This window comes from Elgaria multicarinata, chromosome 6 (assembly GCF_023053635.1).
Source record: "Elgaria multicarinata webbii isolate HBS135686 ecotype San Diego chromosome 6, rElgMul1.1.pri, whole genome shotgun sequence".
Classification (NCBI taxonomy): Eukaryota; Metazoa; Chordata; class Lepidosauria; order Squamata; family Anguidae; genus Elgaria; species Elgaria multicarinata.
In genome coordinates, this window is record NC_086176.1 from 28,353,776 (window position 1) to 28,371,936 (window position 18,161).

An 18,161-nucleotide genomic window follows, 5' to 3' on the forward strand; every position below is an offset into this window, starting at 1 on the left:
CACCAGGTTGCCTGTCCATGCTTTATATGACTCCGGAGTGACAAAGCTATAATTCCATTCCATACAGTTGTATAGATCTGCATTTGATGGGCCAGTATTTTATAGCGACATTGAATGAGCATACACAATCACTAGACCGTGACCCATCAAAATGTTATTTTACTAGCATTTGTTGACGACAACAACGTGGGAACGTGGGATCGCAGGGAAGCTTTCTTCAAGGATTACATCAGCTCTTTAATCTTCGCTTCCAGTTTTTTTGCATTAGCACTGGTTATTTCAAAAATCTAGGACCAAACCAAAATAAAATACAATTAATTGAAGAGACAAGAATTTCAGCGGGAATATCTCTCCTACACAAGCCTGTCCATACAGTACTAAAATCTACCAAGGAAGCCCTTCTGAGATCAGATGGTTGGTGACTCAGGACTGGGCCTCTTTGGCTGAGGCACCTCACCCCTAGAATCCTTTCCAAAGAGAGGTTCATCTGGCATGTACTTTGATGTTGTTTCAGTGCTACTCAAAACCTTTTCATTTTTCCAGAACTTAAGGGATGATTCTAGACAGATGGCTCCTGACATTAATAAATCAGTCCTTTTCCACTGTAAGCTCTAGTTGAATTGTCTGAGTGTTGTTGCTGTTGTCCTACATCTATTGTTTTTACACTCCTCTGCTTTTTACTATCTTCCAGCTTTTATTGTTTTGTTGTTTACTGGTCTATTGGTGGTGGTTGTTATTTTTGAATTAGTTTAGGCTGAGCAGCAATGCTAAAAGTGTGAGATGTAAATTAAAAAAAATGTTTATTTATTTATTTATTACATTTATATACCACCCCATAGCCGAAGCTCTCTGAGCAGTTTACAAAAAAAAAAAAAAAAAAAAAAAAAAAATTAAGGGCAGAGGAACAATTTTTCTCAAGTAAACAAATAATTAATCCTAATTTTTGTTTAGATTTATGCAGGTGAAGGATGAGTGTATGTGCATATAGGTTCACCTTTCACCCTGCCCCATCAGAAACCTGTGTTGGGAACTGTGTTTACGGTGGCCACTTACAGATCATCAGAACAAAGAACAAAGAGGTTTGCACAAAATGTACATGTGCTAATTAATATGTATAGATGCAGATTTAGAAAGAATTACATTTGAACCCATCTAGAGGGGATGTGGCAGTGGGTGCTGGGCTGGGGCTGGAGAGGAAATAGGATTTTCTCCCCTCCCCTCCCTGCTCACTGAAGTGCCCCCTTTTCCTTCCCTCTGAGGTTGCATTTGCAGCCTTGGGAAGCAGCCAGTGAAAAGTCTTTACCCCAGCTGCTGTGAGGGGATGGGGGGGGGGAGAGTCCCCATCTCAAGGTCATTGCAGGGGAGGGGAGCGCCAAACAATGGTCCTATGGTCCCTAGGATGCTCTCCTAGGATCCATTTAATCCTCCCAACCCATCCTTTCAACCTGGTAGAAGGGTGTTAGCATATTATCTTCTAATACACAAACATGAGAACTATTTATATATAAACTTGTAGTGTTATCTTTACATCTTGCCAAAGTTATTAAACTGAACAATCTAGACTACTAGACCACTCTGAGAGGAAAATAGTAGCTGATAGCACGTGTTGATTAAACTGTAGAGTTATGGCCAAGACAGGGCTCAGATTATGGGGGGAAACATAGAGGGCCCTTAACCTTCAATGGCTCCCTTCAGCCTTCTAAAAAGGCAGCGGGGGTGGGGTGGGCCTCTGGCCACCCTCTAATTCAAGTATTGGGTGAAGAAGTGTATTGGTTGCTTGGGTTAGCAAGATATATACATTAGGACAGCTAACTTTCAATTAAACCACCCTCATAAGTGGAGCCAATGGGTACAGCTAAGACAAGAAGTGTCAAAGCACAACCTGAAGGATTTAGGGGCAAATCCAGACCAGATGTACAGCAGGACTAAGTTGTGTTTCTAGGCCACAAATACCTTTTCTCCTTTTATGAAGAACTGAAATGTTGGCAAGGTGACGATATTGCAAAGGTGAGCCACATCCTGGGGAGGAGAGATCAAACAATAGGCCATAAATTCAAGGAACTCATTAAAATATGCTAGATGTCAATTTCCTGTATATGTCTCTTAATAAAATGTGTGAGAAAACAAAGATACACCATATCTATTTGGGCTGCACCAGATATCCCCCTATTTTTGGTATCTGTTTGGAAGTGCCACATCTGACACCGCTGAACAAATTGTCAAAACAAGACACAACTCATCTGCTAAACAGTTGCATTACCTGATACTTTTTGGTATCATTTTTGTTCCCCTGGCTGCTATTTTTTTCCAGGACAATTTCCCTTCCCCCACCCTTTCATTGTCATTTATCAGTACCATGATTACTGCCTTTACATATCTATATAGGACAGCACCTAAACAGTAGACAAGAGTGTGGTTCCAAGGGTGTTTGTGCACACAGGGACAAAGCACACATTGCTTTAAATGTGCGTCTAGCACGGCTTTTGTTCATTTTTATTCTAGAGTCTTAGGGTGACCATATGGAAAGGAGGACAGGGTTCCTGTATCTTTAACAGTTGAATAGAAAAGGGAATTTCAGCCAGTGTCATTTGTATGCATGCAGCACCTGGTGAAATTCCTCTACATTACAACAGTTAAAGTTGTAGGAGACCTGCTGTCTTTTGTATCTGGTCACTCTAGCTAAAGAGGGCAGTTCTAACTGTTGTGGTGAAGAGGGAATTTCACTAGGTGCTGCATGCATACAAATGACACCGGCTGAAATTCCCTTTTCTATACAGCTGTTAAAGATACAGGAGCTCTGTCCTCCTTTCCATATGATCATCTTACTTTATCCCCCACACGAGGATCCCAATCCAAATCGGGGCCCCTGTGCCTACTCTAGAGTAAAAATGAAAGTGGAAAAACTAGGTGCTAGACACAGGTTTAAACTAATGTGTGTTTTAGCCCATACAGAACAGTCCCTTGCCTCAAGGAGCTTACAAACTAAGGGACAAACTAGGCATGATGTTAATTGTGTGTGAATGCAAATTAACAAGCACATTTCTTGTAATGCACATAGCTGTGAAGGGAAGCACCCATAGGGAAGGCATCACAGGAGCTGCAGGAGAAAGGGGGGAATTGGGGTGGGAGGAATGCCTCCACCCCCCTTTGCATTCACAGAAGCCTCTGCTGGATCAAAGAACCTTCCATGAAGGAAAGGACAACTTTGGATACAACCCCATATATGTAACATGTACACAATAATACATGAAAAATTGGAGTTCCACTTTCTTTCTTTTTTACATAGGTAAGTGTAGATAAGACTGCTGGCAGGTACATCATACAGAGACCACATAACACCGGTCTTAAAGGAGCTGCACTGGCTGCCTATACGCTTTTGGTCAGAGTTCAAGGTGTTGGCAATGACGTTTAAAGCCCTAAACGGCTTGGGACCTCGATACTTGAGAGAGCGCCTCTCCTTATATATGCCTGCCTGAGACCTTAGATCTGATGGAGGAGCCCTTCTCCGCATCCCACCAATGCAACATATACACTATGTTGGGACAAAGGAGAGGGCTTTCTCTGTTGTGGCACCCTGACTGTGGAATGCCCTCCCCTTGGAGGCCCGATTGGCACCAACATTGACTGCATTTCGACGCCAAGTAAAAACATGGCTTTTTAAACAAAGCCTTTGATGGTTAAACTCACCGGCACATTGTTTTAACTGTTTTTACTGCTTTTAAATTATATATTGTTTTAGCTTGGATCATGGTTTAATTTGTTTTTAACTGTGCATATTTATTGTTCTATACTGTATATTTTTATCTGTACTCTGTTCTGAGATCTTAATGATATAGGACGGGATATAAATGTTTTAAATAAATAGATAGATAGATAGATAGATAGATGCCACTATGGTATTAACACTTGTTAGTGGGGCAGGCTCATGTAATTTTTACTGTATTCCAAAATACGCATAAGAGTTGAAACATACATACATTCTCATAACAGTAAAATAAAGGACTTCTTCACATAACTCATACTTGATTTATGGACTCTAGCAGGTGTCCCTAATGTGGTAATGACTACCCTAGATGCCTTTAAAATAATACATATACTCAATGATAATACCCTATTTCTTCAATTCTAAGACACACTTTTCCCCCCATATAAACATCTCTAAAAATGGGGTGCATCTTAGAATCGAAGAAAACATTCAACTACCATGGTTAATACCAATTGACAGAGCTACCGTATTTCTTCGATTGTAAGACACACACTAATTTCAGTACCACCAACAGAAAAAAACCCTAAGACACACCTGTGATTCTAAGATGCACTTTTCCCCCCATATAAACATCTCTAAAAATGGGGTGCATCTTAGAATTGCAAGTGTGTCTTAGGTTTTTTTTTTCTGTTGGTGGTACTGAAATTAGTGTGTCTTACAACTGATGGCGTCTTACAATCGAAGAAATACGGTAGCTCTGTCAATTGGTATTAACCATGGTAGTTGAATGATACATCATTGTACAGAAGCAGTGACCCTCTCATGCTAGAGGCAACCATGAAGGAATGGTCATCACTCATGCTCTCCTTGTGAGCTGTTAGAGCACCCTTCACCAACCTGAGTCCCTTCAGATGTTTTGGCGTACAACTTCCACCATGCTTGACCATTGGCCATACTGGATGTGGCTGATGAGACTTGAAGGCCAAAACATCTGGAAGGGCCCAAAGTGGAGAAGACGGAGAAGCTTCTGGCTAGCTACTGTTGAAAACAGAATGCTGGGCTAGATGGACCATTGGTCTTATCCAGAAAGGCAGTTCTTATGAAGCAAGGTCTACCTTTTGGTTAACCCTCTAGTAGAAACCCTTGACATAATCTGTCCTCTGATATTAATAGCTTACCTCTGCCAAGTCCACATCAACGCTGCCGAATAACACGTTTTCATACCGAACAGCCAACTCCTTTGGAACAAAATGGAACAAGGCAATTAGAGGATATAGAGTATTGATATGGCCTGATTCACTACTGGCCTCAAGTGCCCTTCAGTATGAGGGATAATCTCACATTGATTTTCTCTCCCCGCCCCCTTATTTGTTGTATCAAGTAAGGCACCACCAATATTATTGGAGAGAAACTGAAGAGTGAAGAAAACATTTGACCAAATGCTACGATGTGTTTTAAGTTGTTTAAACTAGAATTTTGTTTATGTAGGGCAAGATCCAATGGAGTGCTTCTGTCCCACTGATTCTCTTCCACCCCTCCAATTCTGTAGCACAAGCAGCCTGCACCACTTGTACAATGGCAATTTAACACTTCTGAGGCAACCTGAAATGAGCAGAAAGACTTATTTGGAAGGAGGAAGGTTGGCAGAGTTCTATAAGGGAGTTCTGCAGACCTGCCTCCTTCCAGAAACAAGCATTTCTGCTCATTTGGGGGCTTTCCATAGGAAGTGCTACATCTCCCTTGTGTAATCGATGGGTCCTTCTTGCGCAATGGTATTGGTGGACCCACCATTTGCAGAAGGGAATCAGTGGGGTGGAAAGGAATTGGCTGGGCATAAATGCCCTGTTTTGATTCTGCCCTTAGTGTCAAACTAGGTTAAATACATAGCATGCAGTGGTTAGTTTTGTTTTAACGCAATAGAAAGTGTGAAGGCCCCAATCCAGATCAAGATCACAGCACATGAGGAAAGGGATGTTTAACCTTTCCTGCCCCAGCTGGAGTTTCTTTCTTAAATTCCCTCCCAACTTGGCAGTTAAAAGTAATAGGAAAAGTATCTATTGGCACCAATGGATTAGTTAGTTGTATTTCTAGACATTTTAAGCTAGACATTTCCCCCCCTCTGGTTCAGCCCATGGAATAAGTGCTTGGTCATTCACTTAACAGTGCCTGTCCACAGTACATTTTGGCTTTTGTAGTTGACAGTGGTCTGACTGTAAATGGTTGAGTACAGGTGCTCATCATGTCTGTCCCCATAACAAAGTCCTCAAGAAGTGTCCAAACATGCAGGCAGCTATGCTGATCCATAGAAATAAACAACCTCTAGCAGGTCTTTTGTAAAGCTAACAGGCTTTAGGATTTCCCCCATAACAATATATTGCTCCCTATTGACCCTGTTCAGAAGACACCTCAAACCACGGCTTTAACCACGGTGGTTAAGCCAGAAAGCCAGGCCATGTTCAGAAGACAGCCTTCTGAACACGGCCTGGCTTTCTGGCTTAACCACTTCTGAACGGGGCCATTGTAATGCAAAGTATTTTGAGATGGCTTGACCCTGAATGGGCAATTACAACCCATTAGCTTTACAAAAGACCTTGACCTGGTGCGGATGAAAACTGCTAGAACTGGTTTGTTGATTTAGATGGACACAGCTTCCTGAATGCTTGGACTTTCACTGTCATGATGAGCACCTGCACATCAAAACTTACCACTACTCTACTGGTTAAGTCTTCTCCCTCTTTGAATCTCCAAGAAATGCATCCCCAGCTGGGCTCCTGCTGCTTTATCCACTCATTGGAGCAATCCAGCAAATTAGTCATAACAAACTTCACTGGGAATGCATGGAATGGGATACAGCCCAGTCCTAGTCATGGGTACTGGTAAACCAAACTTATCAGCAATTTTTTGCTTGATTTCATCTAGTGAATGCATCCTTGCAGACTATTTCTGCGCCTTGACCCACCCATTATCTTTGTTTCAGGCTGGCACAGCACTGATTCATTTGGGAGTACAAGAAAATAGCTGAGTCTGGAGAGAGGTGCTTCCTCCCTCTCCCTAACAGATCTTCAGTACCCATAATCAGCATTAATCTGTTGGGCGTTGGTGGGAGAGTTAAGGCATCTTGGCAAAAGCTGAGAGGTTTTTCAAGGTGAAGATGGCAATCGTACATGCTTCCTTTTAGAGTAGGGGTTTTCCAATTTCTTTTCAAGGAACCTTGGGATAAGTCAGACCCTTGTCAGGAGTCTTTTAATGAAGATGATCAGTAATAGCAGGCAAGCTGCCCAAATGGCTATTAGTATTTCCTGTGAAATGCAGGCACAGTGAAGTGTACAGTATGGTCTAGGGCACATTTAGTGAGCCGGGAAAAGGTTTGCTGGATGTTCTTGACTCACGTTCTTTGGAAATCAATGTGGCTTAACAATCAAGCAAATATAATTAGTATTCAAACTATATGATGCAGCCACTGACTTGCAGCCGCTGCTGGGTTTTTACATGAAGCTGTGCTTTTAAAAAAAGTTGGGGACTTACCCTGGCTTTTTTCTTCAAAATGAGGTCACTATGGCCCTTCCACCATGTGACTTCGCTTCAGTGTTGAGCTGGAGGTGTTCTGGTGTGGATGGCGATCCCTGATTGGTCACCGGAAGCTGGGCAGTGAGCACGCCCAGCAAGTTGAATGGCCACCGGAAAGTCCACATTGCCTCATAGAATCATAGAATAGCAGAGTTGGAAGGGGCCTACAAGGCCATCGAGTCCAACCCCCTGCTCAATGCAGGAATCCACCCTAAAGCATCCCTGACAGATGCTTGTCCAGCTGCCTCTTGAAGGCCTCTAGTGTGGGAGAGCCCACAACTAGCCCAGTAACTGATTCCATTGTCGTACTGCTCTAACAGTCAGGAAGTTTTTCCTGATCTCCAACTGGAATCTGGCTTCCTTTAACTTGAGACCGTTATTCCGTGTCCTGCACTCTGGGAGGATCGAGAAGAGATCCTGGTCCTCCTCTGTGTGACAACCTTTTAAGTATTTGAAGAGTGCTATCATGTCTCCCCTCAATCTTCTCTTCTCCAGGCTAAACATGCCCAGTTCTTTCAGTCTCTCTTCATAGAGCTTTGTTTCCAGACCCCTCCTGCCATTGAGATTACCCGCCGCCACCCTTCAGCAGCGAAACTGCGGAGTTTAGTGGCAAAGCACTGGCAATGTGGCACCGTGAAGGCAGGGGCCCCATTCATGATGTGACTAGTGAGACTCACTAGCTCCTCATATGAACCAAGCGTGCGTGCTAGAATATTTCCCAGAATCCTCATCAATGCACAAGGATCCTGTGGCAGATACACAGGGGTTTGTCAACAGACCAACTGAACTGCTCCTCTCTCCCAAAATGCATTGCAAGGTGTAATCTGATACTACAACACCTACCACAGACTAATTCCTTCAGTCTACAGTCTCCATGGTGAGACTGGGCCTATTTAAGCTGCAGTCCTCACAGCCACCACATCTGGCCACAAGTTTGGGCTTTTCTGTTTCTTCACCCAACCTAGCCTGATGAAGATTTCTGGAGAACTTGAAAGCTTGCAGGTTTTTCTGGAATTTTGGTTCATCCTAATAAAAGTATTGCTCCTCATGCAGCAACACGACCTTTGCTTTTTCATGTGGCAAAGGTTTTGGAAGTACATAAATCTCAAATCTGTGCTGCTCTTGCATGACAGGTTTGACCTGATTCCCTCTTTTATGCCAGAGGTGGGCAAACCTCTGACTAGTCAGCTTTACTTTGTTGTTTCCTAGATCCCTGATATCCACCAAAGGCATATGCTTAGAATTAAAGGACAGTGTTCCCGTGACGAACACACGCGAAGCCTCAGAATTCGTTCTGAGTACCAGGCCTGAATGAAACAAATGCTCACACCCGGTCACTTCAAGCTTTCTTCATTTCAGCAGCCTAATTTAGGTGGAAAGAGTCATTTTGTTGTTGCTATTGTTAAACCTTTGCCAGTCTACTGCAAATCACCCAGAGATCTACCAGTAGGCCTGATCTACCTTCTCCCAGCCTGTTTGAAGCAGTGACAATTCTAAGCAGCACAGGAGCCCTGTTCTTCTTTGAATCTGGTAACCTCGTATCATGTGATGCAGCTTTCCCCAACTTTGTGCCCTCCAGATGTATTGGACCGCAACTTGCATTATTCCCAGCCCATGGCAATGCTGGCTGAGAATGATGGAGTTGCAGTCCAACACATCTGCAGGGCACGAAGTTGGGAAAAGATGTAGTTATGAAGCTTAAAACTGGAATAACTGAAGCTTTGGAGGAAGTCCCTAGGTTGGCTGGGGGGGACTCTCTGAGCACATGTGTCTCCCTGTTCTTTTTATGCTAACAGATTTTAATTCAAACCTTTCATTAGCCTTTGCTTGGTAAAAAAAACAAAAAAACAAAACCAGTTGCCGAGCAACAAATGAGAACAGCTGCAATGGCATCAATCCACAGGGAGCCACTTAGAACGACAATGAATGTGAAGGGTGCTGCAGTTAAAGTTGCAGGAGCTCTGCCCTCTTTTGTATCTGGTCACTCTAGTATAGCTCCTGCAGCTTTAACTGTTGTGATGAAGAGGGAATTTCACCAGGTACTGCATGTATACAACTGACACTTGCAGAAATTTCCTTTTCTGTACAACTGTTAAAGATACAGGAGCCCTGTCCTCCTTTCCATATGGTCACTTTAGTTCCTGTCCCCCTGAAAGGCATTTACAGATTCATCTCTAACTATATTTCCTAAAGTGGGGTGTGTTTTTTTGTTTTTGTTTCTTTACAGTGAGTGGTAGTGGATCAGATCAGATTCTCTAACACCAGTTTCTACATTCATTTAATTTATTATATTCCTATAGTGCCCCATAGCTGAAGCTCTCTGAACAGTTCACGTAGGGTGACCATATGAAAAGGAGGACAGGGCTCATGTATCTTTAACAGTTGCATAGAAAAGGGAATTTCAGCAGGTGTCATTGGTATGGAGAACCTGGTGAAATTCCCTCTTCATCACAACAGTTAAAGTGCAGGAGCTATACTAGAGTGATCTGATACAAAAGAGGGCAGGGCTCCTGCAGCTTTAACTGTTGTGATGAAAATGGAATTTCACCAGGTGCTGCATGCATACAAATGACACCTGCTGAAATTCCCTTTTCTATACAACTGTTAAAGATACAGGAGCCCTGTCCTCCTTTTCATATGGTCACCCTAGTTCAAGTATGTCTCTTCCATGGGCAAAGTTATTAGTTTAGAGCAGGGATGGGCAACTTGTGGTCCTCCAGATGTTGTCTGACTGCAATTCCCATCAACCCTACCCAGGGTAGTCAATGGTGGGGGATGGTGAGAACTGAAGTCATATAATATCTGGAGGGCTACAACTTTCCATCCTTTAATTTAGAACATCGGTGGCCAGCGGCTGGCCCTTCAGATGTTATTGCACTCCAGACCCCATCAGCCAGAATGGCCAGTGGTCAAGCGTGATGGGATTGGTAGTTCTGACAACATCTGGAGGGCCACACATTGCCCACTCATTTTATGGACACTGTCACAAAATGGCAACCATGGTGGGGAGGATCTTGCCCATTCACTCTGACTTTGGAAGTGGGAGTTGGAAATCTGCCCCTCCCTCCCCTCCGCAACGGGTGCAGAAAGAACTGCACCAGTTTCCCTTTGAAGTTGGACCAGTGACATTGGAGAGGGGGAAAAGGAGGCATGTCAGTGGGCAGGCAGGGAAGTTGACCAGAGAAGTCAGGATACGAACTATTCTGAGCCAGCCTCTTTCCTTCCCCTTCCAATGTGCTGTGATTCCATGAGCCAAAAAAAGCCTGCCTATGGAAAAATGCAGGGTGGGAGAATGGAGGTTCAAAGATTCCTTTTGCCATTCCTCCACCCTGCATTGGATGATTGGAATGGTTCTGATCATCGAGGCCACAATCGATAGAATTGTGTCCTTAATGAATTAAGTTTCTGTTATTTATGTGTTAGGGAACTGAGGCATGGAGAGAGCGATATGAGCCAAGTTTCCTAGTGATTCGCTGATTCCACTTGATTTAAACTCAGGTTGCGAGGTCTACATGTGATTTAGGGGGCTGCCACAGAAAACAACACCCCTGTGTCCTGTTCTCCCCTGAAAAGTGGTGCATCATTTGTCCGGTGTTGACACATTATCAACGCACATCATCCCCACTCCTGCTCATCACTGGTTGCTTCTGTTGGGAATGGGGAATGCATAATGCGACAACAACATGACATGGGGTAAAAAACATGATGTTCTATGGGGCATATTAGTGGTGTTTACCTTGGACTTCAGCATTCATAATTGAAATGGGCATTCGAGCAGACTTTGTTAGCCCGGTGTGCTCCAGATGTGTTGGACTACAATTTTCACCTTTCCCAGCCAGCATGGGCAATGGACATGTTGGCTGGGGATGATGGAATGTGTAATCCAACACATCTGGAGGGCCCAGTTGGGGAAGGCCGCATTATGCATTCATGACTCAGGGATCTAGGGAGTGAGCAAAGATGTTTTGTTTTGCTCATCTTACAACTGGAAAGGGGCAGATGATCAACAATTCATCTGATTTATGAACAGGTTCTATTGCTGCCTTTTAAATCCTTCAGCGAAATCACCCAGGGGGGCCTAGAAGTTGATTCATTAAAACCAAACAATCTCTAATCTCCTCTCACTAAGTGCTTACCTAAAAGCTCATTGTTGCAATACTTAGCAAGATGCATTAGCAACTTGCTCTCTATCTAAAGAGCAATTTGGCTGCTTAATAATATCAGATGCTCTTATTGTTGTCTTCTTTATTCTAGGAGTGTCTGTAGCTGTCAATCAACATGGGGAACTGCTTGGTGCCAAAGTATTCCTCTGCTTAAAAGAACAAGCACAAGGGACACAGTTGCATGGGGCTAGTACTGCACGCTTTTCACCCCCTGCCAGGTGCCTATCCCTTTAACGGCTTTGTGTTACATCTATATTCAACAGGTACATCTTTCCTCATCCCTTCATTTGCATGCTGGGAAACCCTTTAGCTGTTTAAATCCTCCATTGTTGATATCATTCCAATTACTTTATGGGCTCTTCAAGATGTGTGATAACTTATTGATTTGGGCATGTTGACATACGGGGGTGCCAACTTAAAAAAACAAAACAAAAACAAATATGCTGCTGTGCCTTTAACAGCAGTGAGAAATATGGAAAGTGCAGTGATGGGAGAAGTTGCAAATGGCGACTATCTCACTGCCACTTGTCTTTGAACAGAGTCCTCTGTTAGCGTGAAACAGATGTCAAAGTATTATTCAGCCCATTCATCTCCTTGCACGACACTGTTACCAAAAATTTAAATGAGGGCTGTTGTTTATTGTTAGCATTCTTGCTGTAGCACCATCAGGGTTCGTGGCTCTTTCTATAATAACATCCAAAGGTCTAAAGTTAGACTAGTGTGTGTGGCTGAGCTGGGGAGAAGCAAGAGAGGGATATATACAGGAAGAAGCCAAGTTAACATAGGATGGATGTCAGCAAAAGCCATTACATGTATTTAGAATTCATTTTGGCCAAGAGTGAATGTTCAAAGATTAACCCAGTCTTCCCCAACCTAGTGCCCCCCCTAGATGTGTTGGATTACAAATTCTATCATCCCCAGCACTGGCCTTCACGTTTGGAGGGTACTGGGTTGGGGAAAGCTGGATTAAGCTAAAAGCTTCACTGGAAAGATGAGGCTTGGAGGGAAGGAGGGAGAGAGAGAGGTGGCACCCTGGAGGTGTTCTGGTTTGGAAGCGGGTGTTAGGCATAACCAGAAGCAAAGGGCCGCAGCTCATTGGAAGAGCACATGCTTCGCATGCCGAAGGTGTCCCTGGTTCAGCCCTTGGTATTTCAAATTCAAAAAAGAGAGAAAAGGACAAAGCGTCATGCCTCTACTTGAGGTGTCCTCCTCAGAGGAGGCGCTAGAGGCCCCAGAAGCCCAGGGTGCCCCAGAAGCTGAAGCCCCAGACCAAGGACCACTATCAGAACCACAGGAGCCTGAGCCCTCGGGGGAAGTGGTTGCAGGGCCATCCCTGCCAGGAGAAAAGGACTCTGGGCAGCGTCGTTGCCTCAAGCGACAGGCTAGTTGGGCTCCTGTGCAATGAAGTGCCGGCCGGACTCCTCAGGGGTAGAGCTCTGAAAAGAAAGCTGTGATGACTGCAGGTGAGCTCTGGGTGGAGTCCAGCAGGCTTCAGGCTTAACCGCCTGCATGAGAAAGCAGCCAGTGTTGGAACAACTTTGATCCATCCTGCCTTATCTCCTGAACTGTGCCTCTACCCGATGCCCCGTTTCTTGACTGCGTAAAGTTCTGACTGTTTTATCGTGTTTTGACCTCTTGCCTGTTTTGTGACCACTCCTGTTGTTGCCTGGTCCTCTTGACGGCCTGCCTGCCTGTGCCTGACCTCAGCTCGGATTTAAAGCAGCTCTGTTATAACCTGAACTGCACCTAGCGCCTGCTGCAGCCAGAGTAGGACGCAAAGGGAACCCTTTGTCAGGGAGCTGCTCCTTTGGAGTAGACCAAAGATGGAGAGCCTCAGGACTGGGGACCAAATCCAGGTGTCTGAATCTGGCCTTTTGGGATTCCCCTCATCCCACGCCTTCCCCTACCCACCACTTCTTGTGTGGTTTCCTGGTGTTTGTGCAGCTTTTCACTCTTTCTAAAAGGCTGAAATGCCTCTCCGAAGCATAGTAGCTGGTAGTCAGAATTTTAAGCAAAAATATGCTAATATTTTGCCCTGCCCCCATTTGCCTTCAGCCCCACCCACCTCTGGAATGTGTCCCCCCCCCCGAGAGCTTCTCTGAAATAGAATTCGGTTCAAGACCCCCAGAGCAGACAATAGCCGTCTAGATGGACAAATACCTCCCTTTAAGGACTTTGGGAGAATGCGAAGAGTTGCTCTGCATTAGGTAAAATAAAAACAACACTGGGTTTTCATTTTCGCCTTGTGGTGGGAGGGCAGTGATAGCAACGTCTGACTTACGTGAACAAGAGGACGAATCATTTTGCAAGGCCCGCACCATTTTGCTGAAAAGTGGACGACAGCAAGGTGGGATTCTCCACTCTCCAAAAACTCGTTGAATTCTTTCTGTTGGAGAGAAGCAGCAGCCAGTGGGTAATGCTTTCGATCATAGCGCAGGAGTGACGAATTAAACGAAGCATTTGACCTCTGCACTCCTTAGAGGATTACTTTCATTACAAATAATAATAATAATAATAATAATAATAATAATAATAGCATCACCAATATTCTTCATTTGTATAACTGTTTTATTCTGTTAACAATTTTATACAACTATCACATATCTATTTGCAGCTGTGGATAAACAATTCGAACAATGAGAAGGAGGAATGAGATCTCAAATTAAAGATTTGCAGGAGGAAAGCTGTGGTTGATCCCAAACCTGATAAGTTTGTCAAATGGGATTGTAGGAGGCCAAGTGTCCTCTGTTACAGAGTACAATCCTCTATTTGATGGCCTGTCATGTCCGGTTCTAGTTTAAAGATAAAGAAGGATAAGAACTTAGCTCCTGGACAGCAGGCTGAACACCTGGTCGCTGTCATCCACACTGTGGTGAGATGGGCTGTATTTATATTATAATGATTTCTAAATTTGAATCTATACCTATAAATTAGCATATGCAAATTTCATGTGAACCACTGTCCTCTTTTGCTCTATTTTTTTGGTGATGCATTTCCTCTTTTTTTGGGGGGGGGGGCAATTTATAAGTGCCTACCCTAAATTGACCATAAGCACTCTGGATTTAGTTTAAAATGCCATTACATTAGTTACTGAGGTGTAATGGAATGTGCAAACAGGTCCTCTTGGTGGGAGGGTTAAGAATATAATACACATAAGAAGAGCCATGCTGGATCTGACCAAGGATCCATCTAGTCCAGCATTCTGTTCACACAATGGCCAACCAGATGCCCATAGGAAACCCACAAGCAGGGCATGAATGCAACAGCACCCTCCCACCCATGTTCCCCAGAAACTGCCATTTGGAGGCCTGCTGCCTCTGATACTGGAGGTAATATATCACTGTCATGACTCGTAGCCATTGATAGCCTTATCCTCTGGGAATTTGTCCAATCTTCTTTTAAAGCATTTTAAAGCCATCCAAAACGGTGTTCATCACTGCATCTTGTGGAAGTGAAGGCCGTGATGCAACTATGTGTTATGTGAAGAAGTCCTTTGCTTCCAGCAAAGTCTACTGTTGGTTGCTCTGGTTTAAATACAGGAGAGTGGCCACTAAAGATCAGTGCCGGATATTCAGTCCTGGTAGGGAAACCTGGCTCTCAGGCGGATTCTGCACCTCACGCAATGCCTGTGAAATGGCCTCTTTAGTTGACGACGCACTAAAAGAGACACTTCTGAAACTCCCTCCCCTGCAGAGACCTTCTCCTGCTGCCCTGTTCCCACTGAAGACATCCCTGGTTGAAAAGCAGGGGTCTACTTCAAGCTCATGTGTCCCGGCTGTGGAAGATAGGGAGGCCGGCTAGAACTCAATTCTCAGAGGCCTGAGTTTCCACAGCTGGGCCTGTCTCTGCAGAGTCCCCTTCTGACTTAGAATTGGCACCAGAGGCTACAGCTTTCCCTGAACTGCAGCAAAATCTCACACCCTATCCCCTTTCTCCACACTGTACAACCCCATCATGTCTCGTCTTACTCCCCCCTCTTTTCTAAACTAAACAATTTCAAATGTTGTTAACTAGGGGTGTGCACGGACCCCCCGCTCCGCTTCACTTCCAGATCCGTGATTTTCGGATTGGCCCGCTTTGCTCCGCCCCCGCTCCGCCCATGTCCGCTCCGCTCCGCTCGGAGCTCCGGATCTGGATCGGAGCTCCGTTCCCCCCCCCCATAAACTTGCATTAAGATAAAAAAGTATACAACTTTTTTTCTGTGAAAGTTAGAAACCTCAAGTTTGGCACCATGACACCTCATGGAGGTATACACACGCATGCCAAGACTCAAGGCAATCCCATCATCCCCTGATTTTTGGGGAATTTATGAAAATCGGGCACCCCATTCACACCCCTTTCCATAGCTCCGTCAATTTGCACGTTAGAAACCTCAAACTCACCACCATGACAGCTTATCCAGGGATACACATGCACGCCAAGACTCAAGGCAGTCCCATCATCCCCTGATTTTTGGGGAATTTATGAAAATCCAACACCCCATTCACACCCCTTTCCATAGCTCCGTCAATTTGCACGTTAGAAACCTCAAACTCACCACCATGACAGCTTATCCAGGGATACACATGCACGCCAAGACTCAAGGCAGTCCCATCATCCCCTGATTTTGGGGGAATTTATGAAAATCGAGCACCCCATTCACACTCCTTTCCATAGCTCTGTCAATTTGCACGTTAGAAACTTCAAACTCACCACCATGACAGCTTATCCAGGGATACACATGCACGCCAAGACTCAAGGCAGTCCCATCATCCCCTGATTTTGGGGGAATTTATGAAAATCGAGCACCCCATTCACACTCCTTTCGATAGCTCCGTCAATTTGAACGTTAGAAATCTCAAACTCACCACCAAGATAGCTTATCCAGGGATACACACGCACGCCCAGACTCAAGGCAGTCCCATCATCCCCTGTTTTTTGGCAGGGCTTAAACCTGCAGACATCTCAATGGGGCCATTTCAAAGGAAATCCCAACATGCCATGAATTGGGGAGTATGAATCTTCTTCCACACTTGAAAAATGGATTTGGAACTTCTAAAACTCCAAGTGAGCGCAGGAAGGACTTCTCCCCTGAGTCAAAGCCAGACACACACAACATCCCTGCGAGGCGGGCAGGGGAGGAGAGAGGGAAGGCAGGCAGCAGACATTTCTGGGGGCATAAGGAAGTGAGCCAAGGATAAGCCAGTAATGCATATAAAATGGAATAAATAAATAAATAAACAAAGGAGGGGTGGAATTAAAAGCAGCAGTGTTGCTGAATAAACAACAAGAAGAACTTTTAAAAAAAGGCTATATCTGTCTTTTACCAGCAATAGGGGGACGTGCCCAGGGGAGGGGGAAGCAGCAGCTGCCAATTTGACTGGTGATCAACCAGTCTTTTAAGAAGCAAGGCTGTCAGTTCAACTCATGAAAGACATTGCTCCACCACTAAGAAGTAGAACTGTCACTTCAAATCATGATAGGCATTGCTCCACCGGGTTACTCTCTTTGGAAGGCTCTGATGGCCTTCCAAGTACAGGAGAGAGTGAGGGCACGTCCACATGGGATGCCCTAGGGGAGCTCATCCCCTTGCACTACATCTTTTCAGTTGTTCCCCAAAGTTAGGGTGGGTAGCAGTGCTGTGTTTCTATCTCTTATTATTGGCTTAGTATATGATTTCACAGGTTGTGTTTGTGCATTTGGTGGGGCTACTGTTTTAAAAAACACTGGGAAAAGTCCGTTCAGACTAAGAAAGAGAAGTTCCCAGAATCCCAAGTTACCCGTTTTGCCTATCCCCTCCTCCAACTTTGGGATCATGTGATCATGACCGGGAGTTGACTCTGCCCCTCAGCCCTTCGGAAAAGGTATTTTTCCCGCCGTTTTTTTTAAAAATTCTAGCGCCGACCCGCACCACGCAGAGAGCTGAGAGTAGTCTCAAAATGACCCCCATCCACGACTCTCCAAGCACAAGAATTTTTAGAAAGATAGCTTCAAAAACAACACAGTTATCTGTGATTCTTTTCCGCAATGCAATCCTATGGGCGAAATGTTTCAAGATGGCGATAGAAGCGGAACGCGGAAACTGGAGCGCTCCGAAAATGGGCGCTTCTCTTCGCCTTGCTTCAAGGGGTCCACGGTCCGCTTCTACTCCGCCTCTGGGCAAGGCGGAGCAGGGCAATTCACTCCTGCTTCTGCGCTTCTAATCGGAGCGGAGCACATGCCTAGTTGTAACCTTTCCTCATAAGGGAGCCTTTCCTTATAGAGGAGCTGCTCCAGGATACCAGGAAGTGGCACTGCCACAACAGTAGATAACAGCAAAATGATGTGTGTGAATAATGTGTGTGGGAGTGCTATGTTAAGGGGGGGTTGAACATGAGTGAATGGGGATGGGTAATGGATAGAGAAAAGATATTACAAACAAAATCACATCTGCACATTTTTGTGAGGGTCCATAGGTGGGAAACCTACAGACCAGAGGCCACATGGAGCCCAGGTACCTCACCCATGTATCCCATCTTGAGATGTACTGCCCATTTAGATGGCTGCCGTCCCCCCATCTCCCCGTGCCCTCAGTGGCATAGTAGAGATGGAGCTTCATGCAGCAAACCTTGTAGGCAAAGGTATGTTTGTGCGCATGTGGTTTTGGGTGTGAATGTGTATGTGTAAAGTGGTGGGTATGCAAGTGAATGAGTGCATGGGTGTGTGTGCAAATGAATGAGTGTTTGTGTGAGTCAAAGCTGCATCTG

The 18,161-nt window shown here is 44.7% G+C and overlaps 1 protein-coding gene across 1 annotated transcript; it reads right to left on the reverse strand.

The window, feature by feature from the left end:
* Nucleotides 1–224: 224 nt before the first annotated feature.
* On the reverse strand, nt 225–17,972 carry LOC134400111 (thioredoxin-like). Its single transcript, XM_063128399.1, has 5 exons — nt 17,913–17,972; nt 13,718–13,822; nt 4,885–4,944; nt 1,954–2,019; nt 225–287 (listed from the first exon to the last, which is right to left on the reverse strand). The coding sequence occupies exons 1-5, from the start codon at nt 17,970–17,972 to the stop codon at nt 225–227; spliced, it is 354 nt and encodes a 117-aa protein (XP_062984469.1).
* Between the last annotated feature and the right edge of the window lie 189 nt (nt 17,973–18,161).

What these genes read in the sequence shown, in the direction of transcription:
- LOC134400111 (XM_063128399.1), bottom strand. Translation starts at nt 17,972, where the DNA reads ATGGGGGGACGGCAGCCATCTAAATGGGCAGTACATCTCAAGATGGGA. An exon ending in TGATTCGTCCTCTTGTTCAC is followed by an intron (nt 4,945 to 13,717) that starts GTAAGTCAGACG and finishes TTTGTTCCAAAG; the next exon opens with GAGTTGGCTGTTCGGTATGA. An exon ending in TCTTCATAAAAGGAGAAAAG is followed by an intron (nt 288 to 1,953) that starts GTATTTGTGGCC and finishes GTTTGGTCCTAG; the next exon opens with ATTTTTGAAATAACCAGTGC.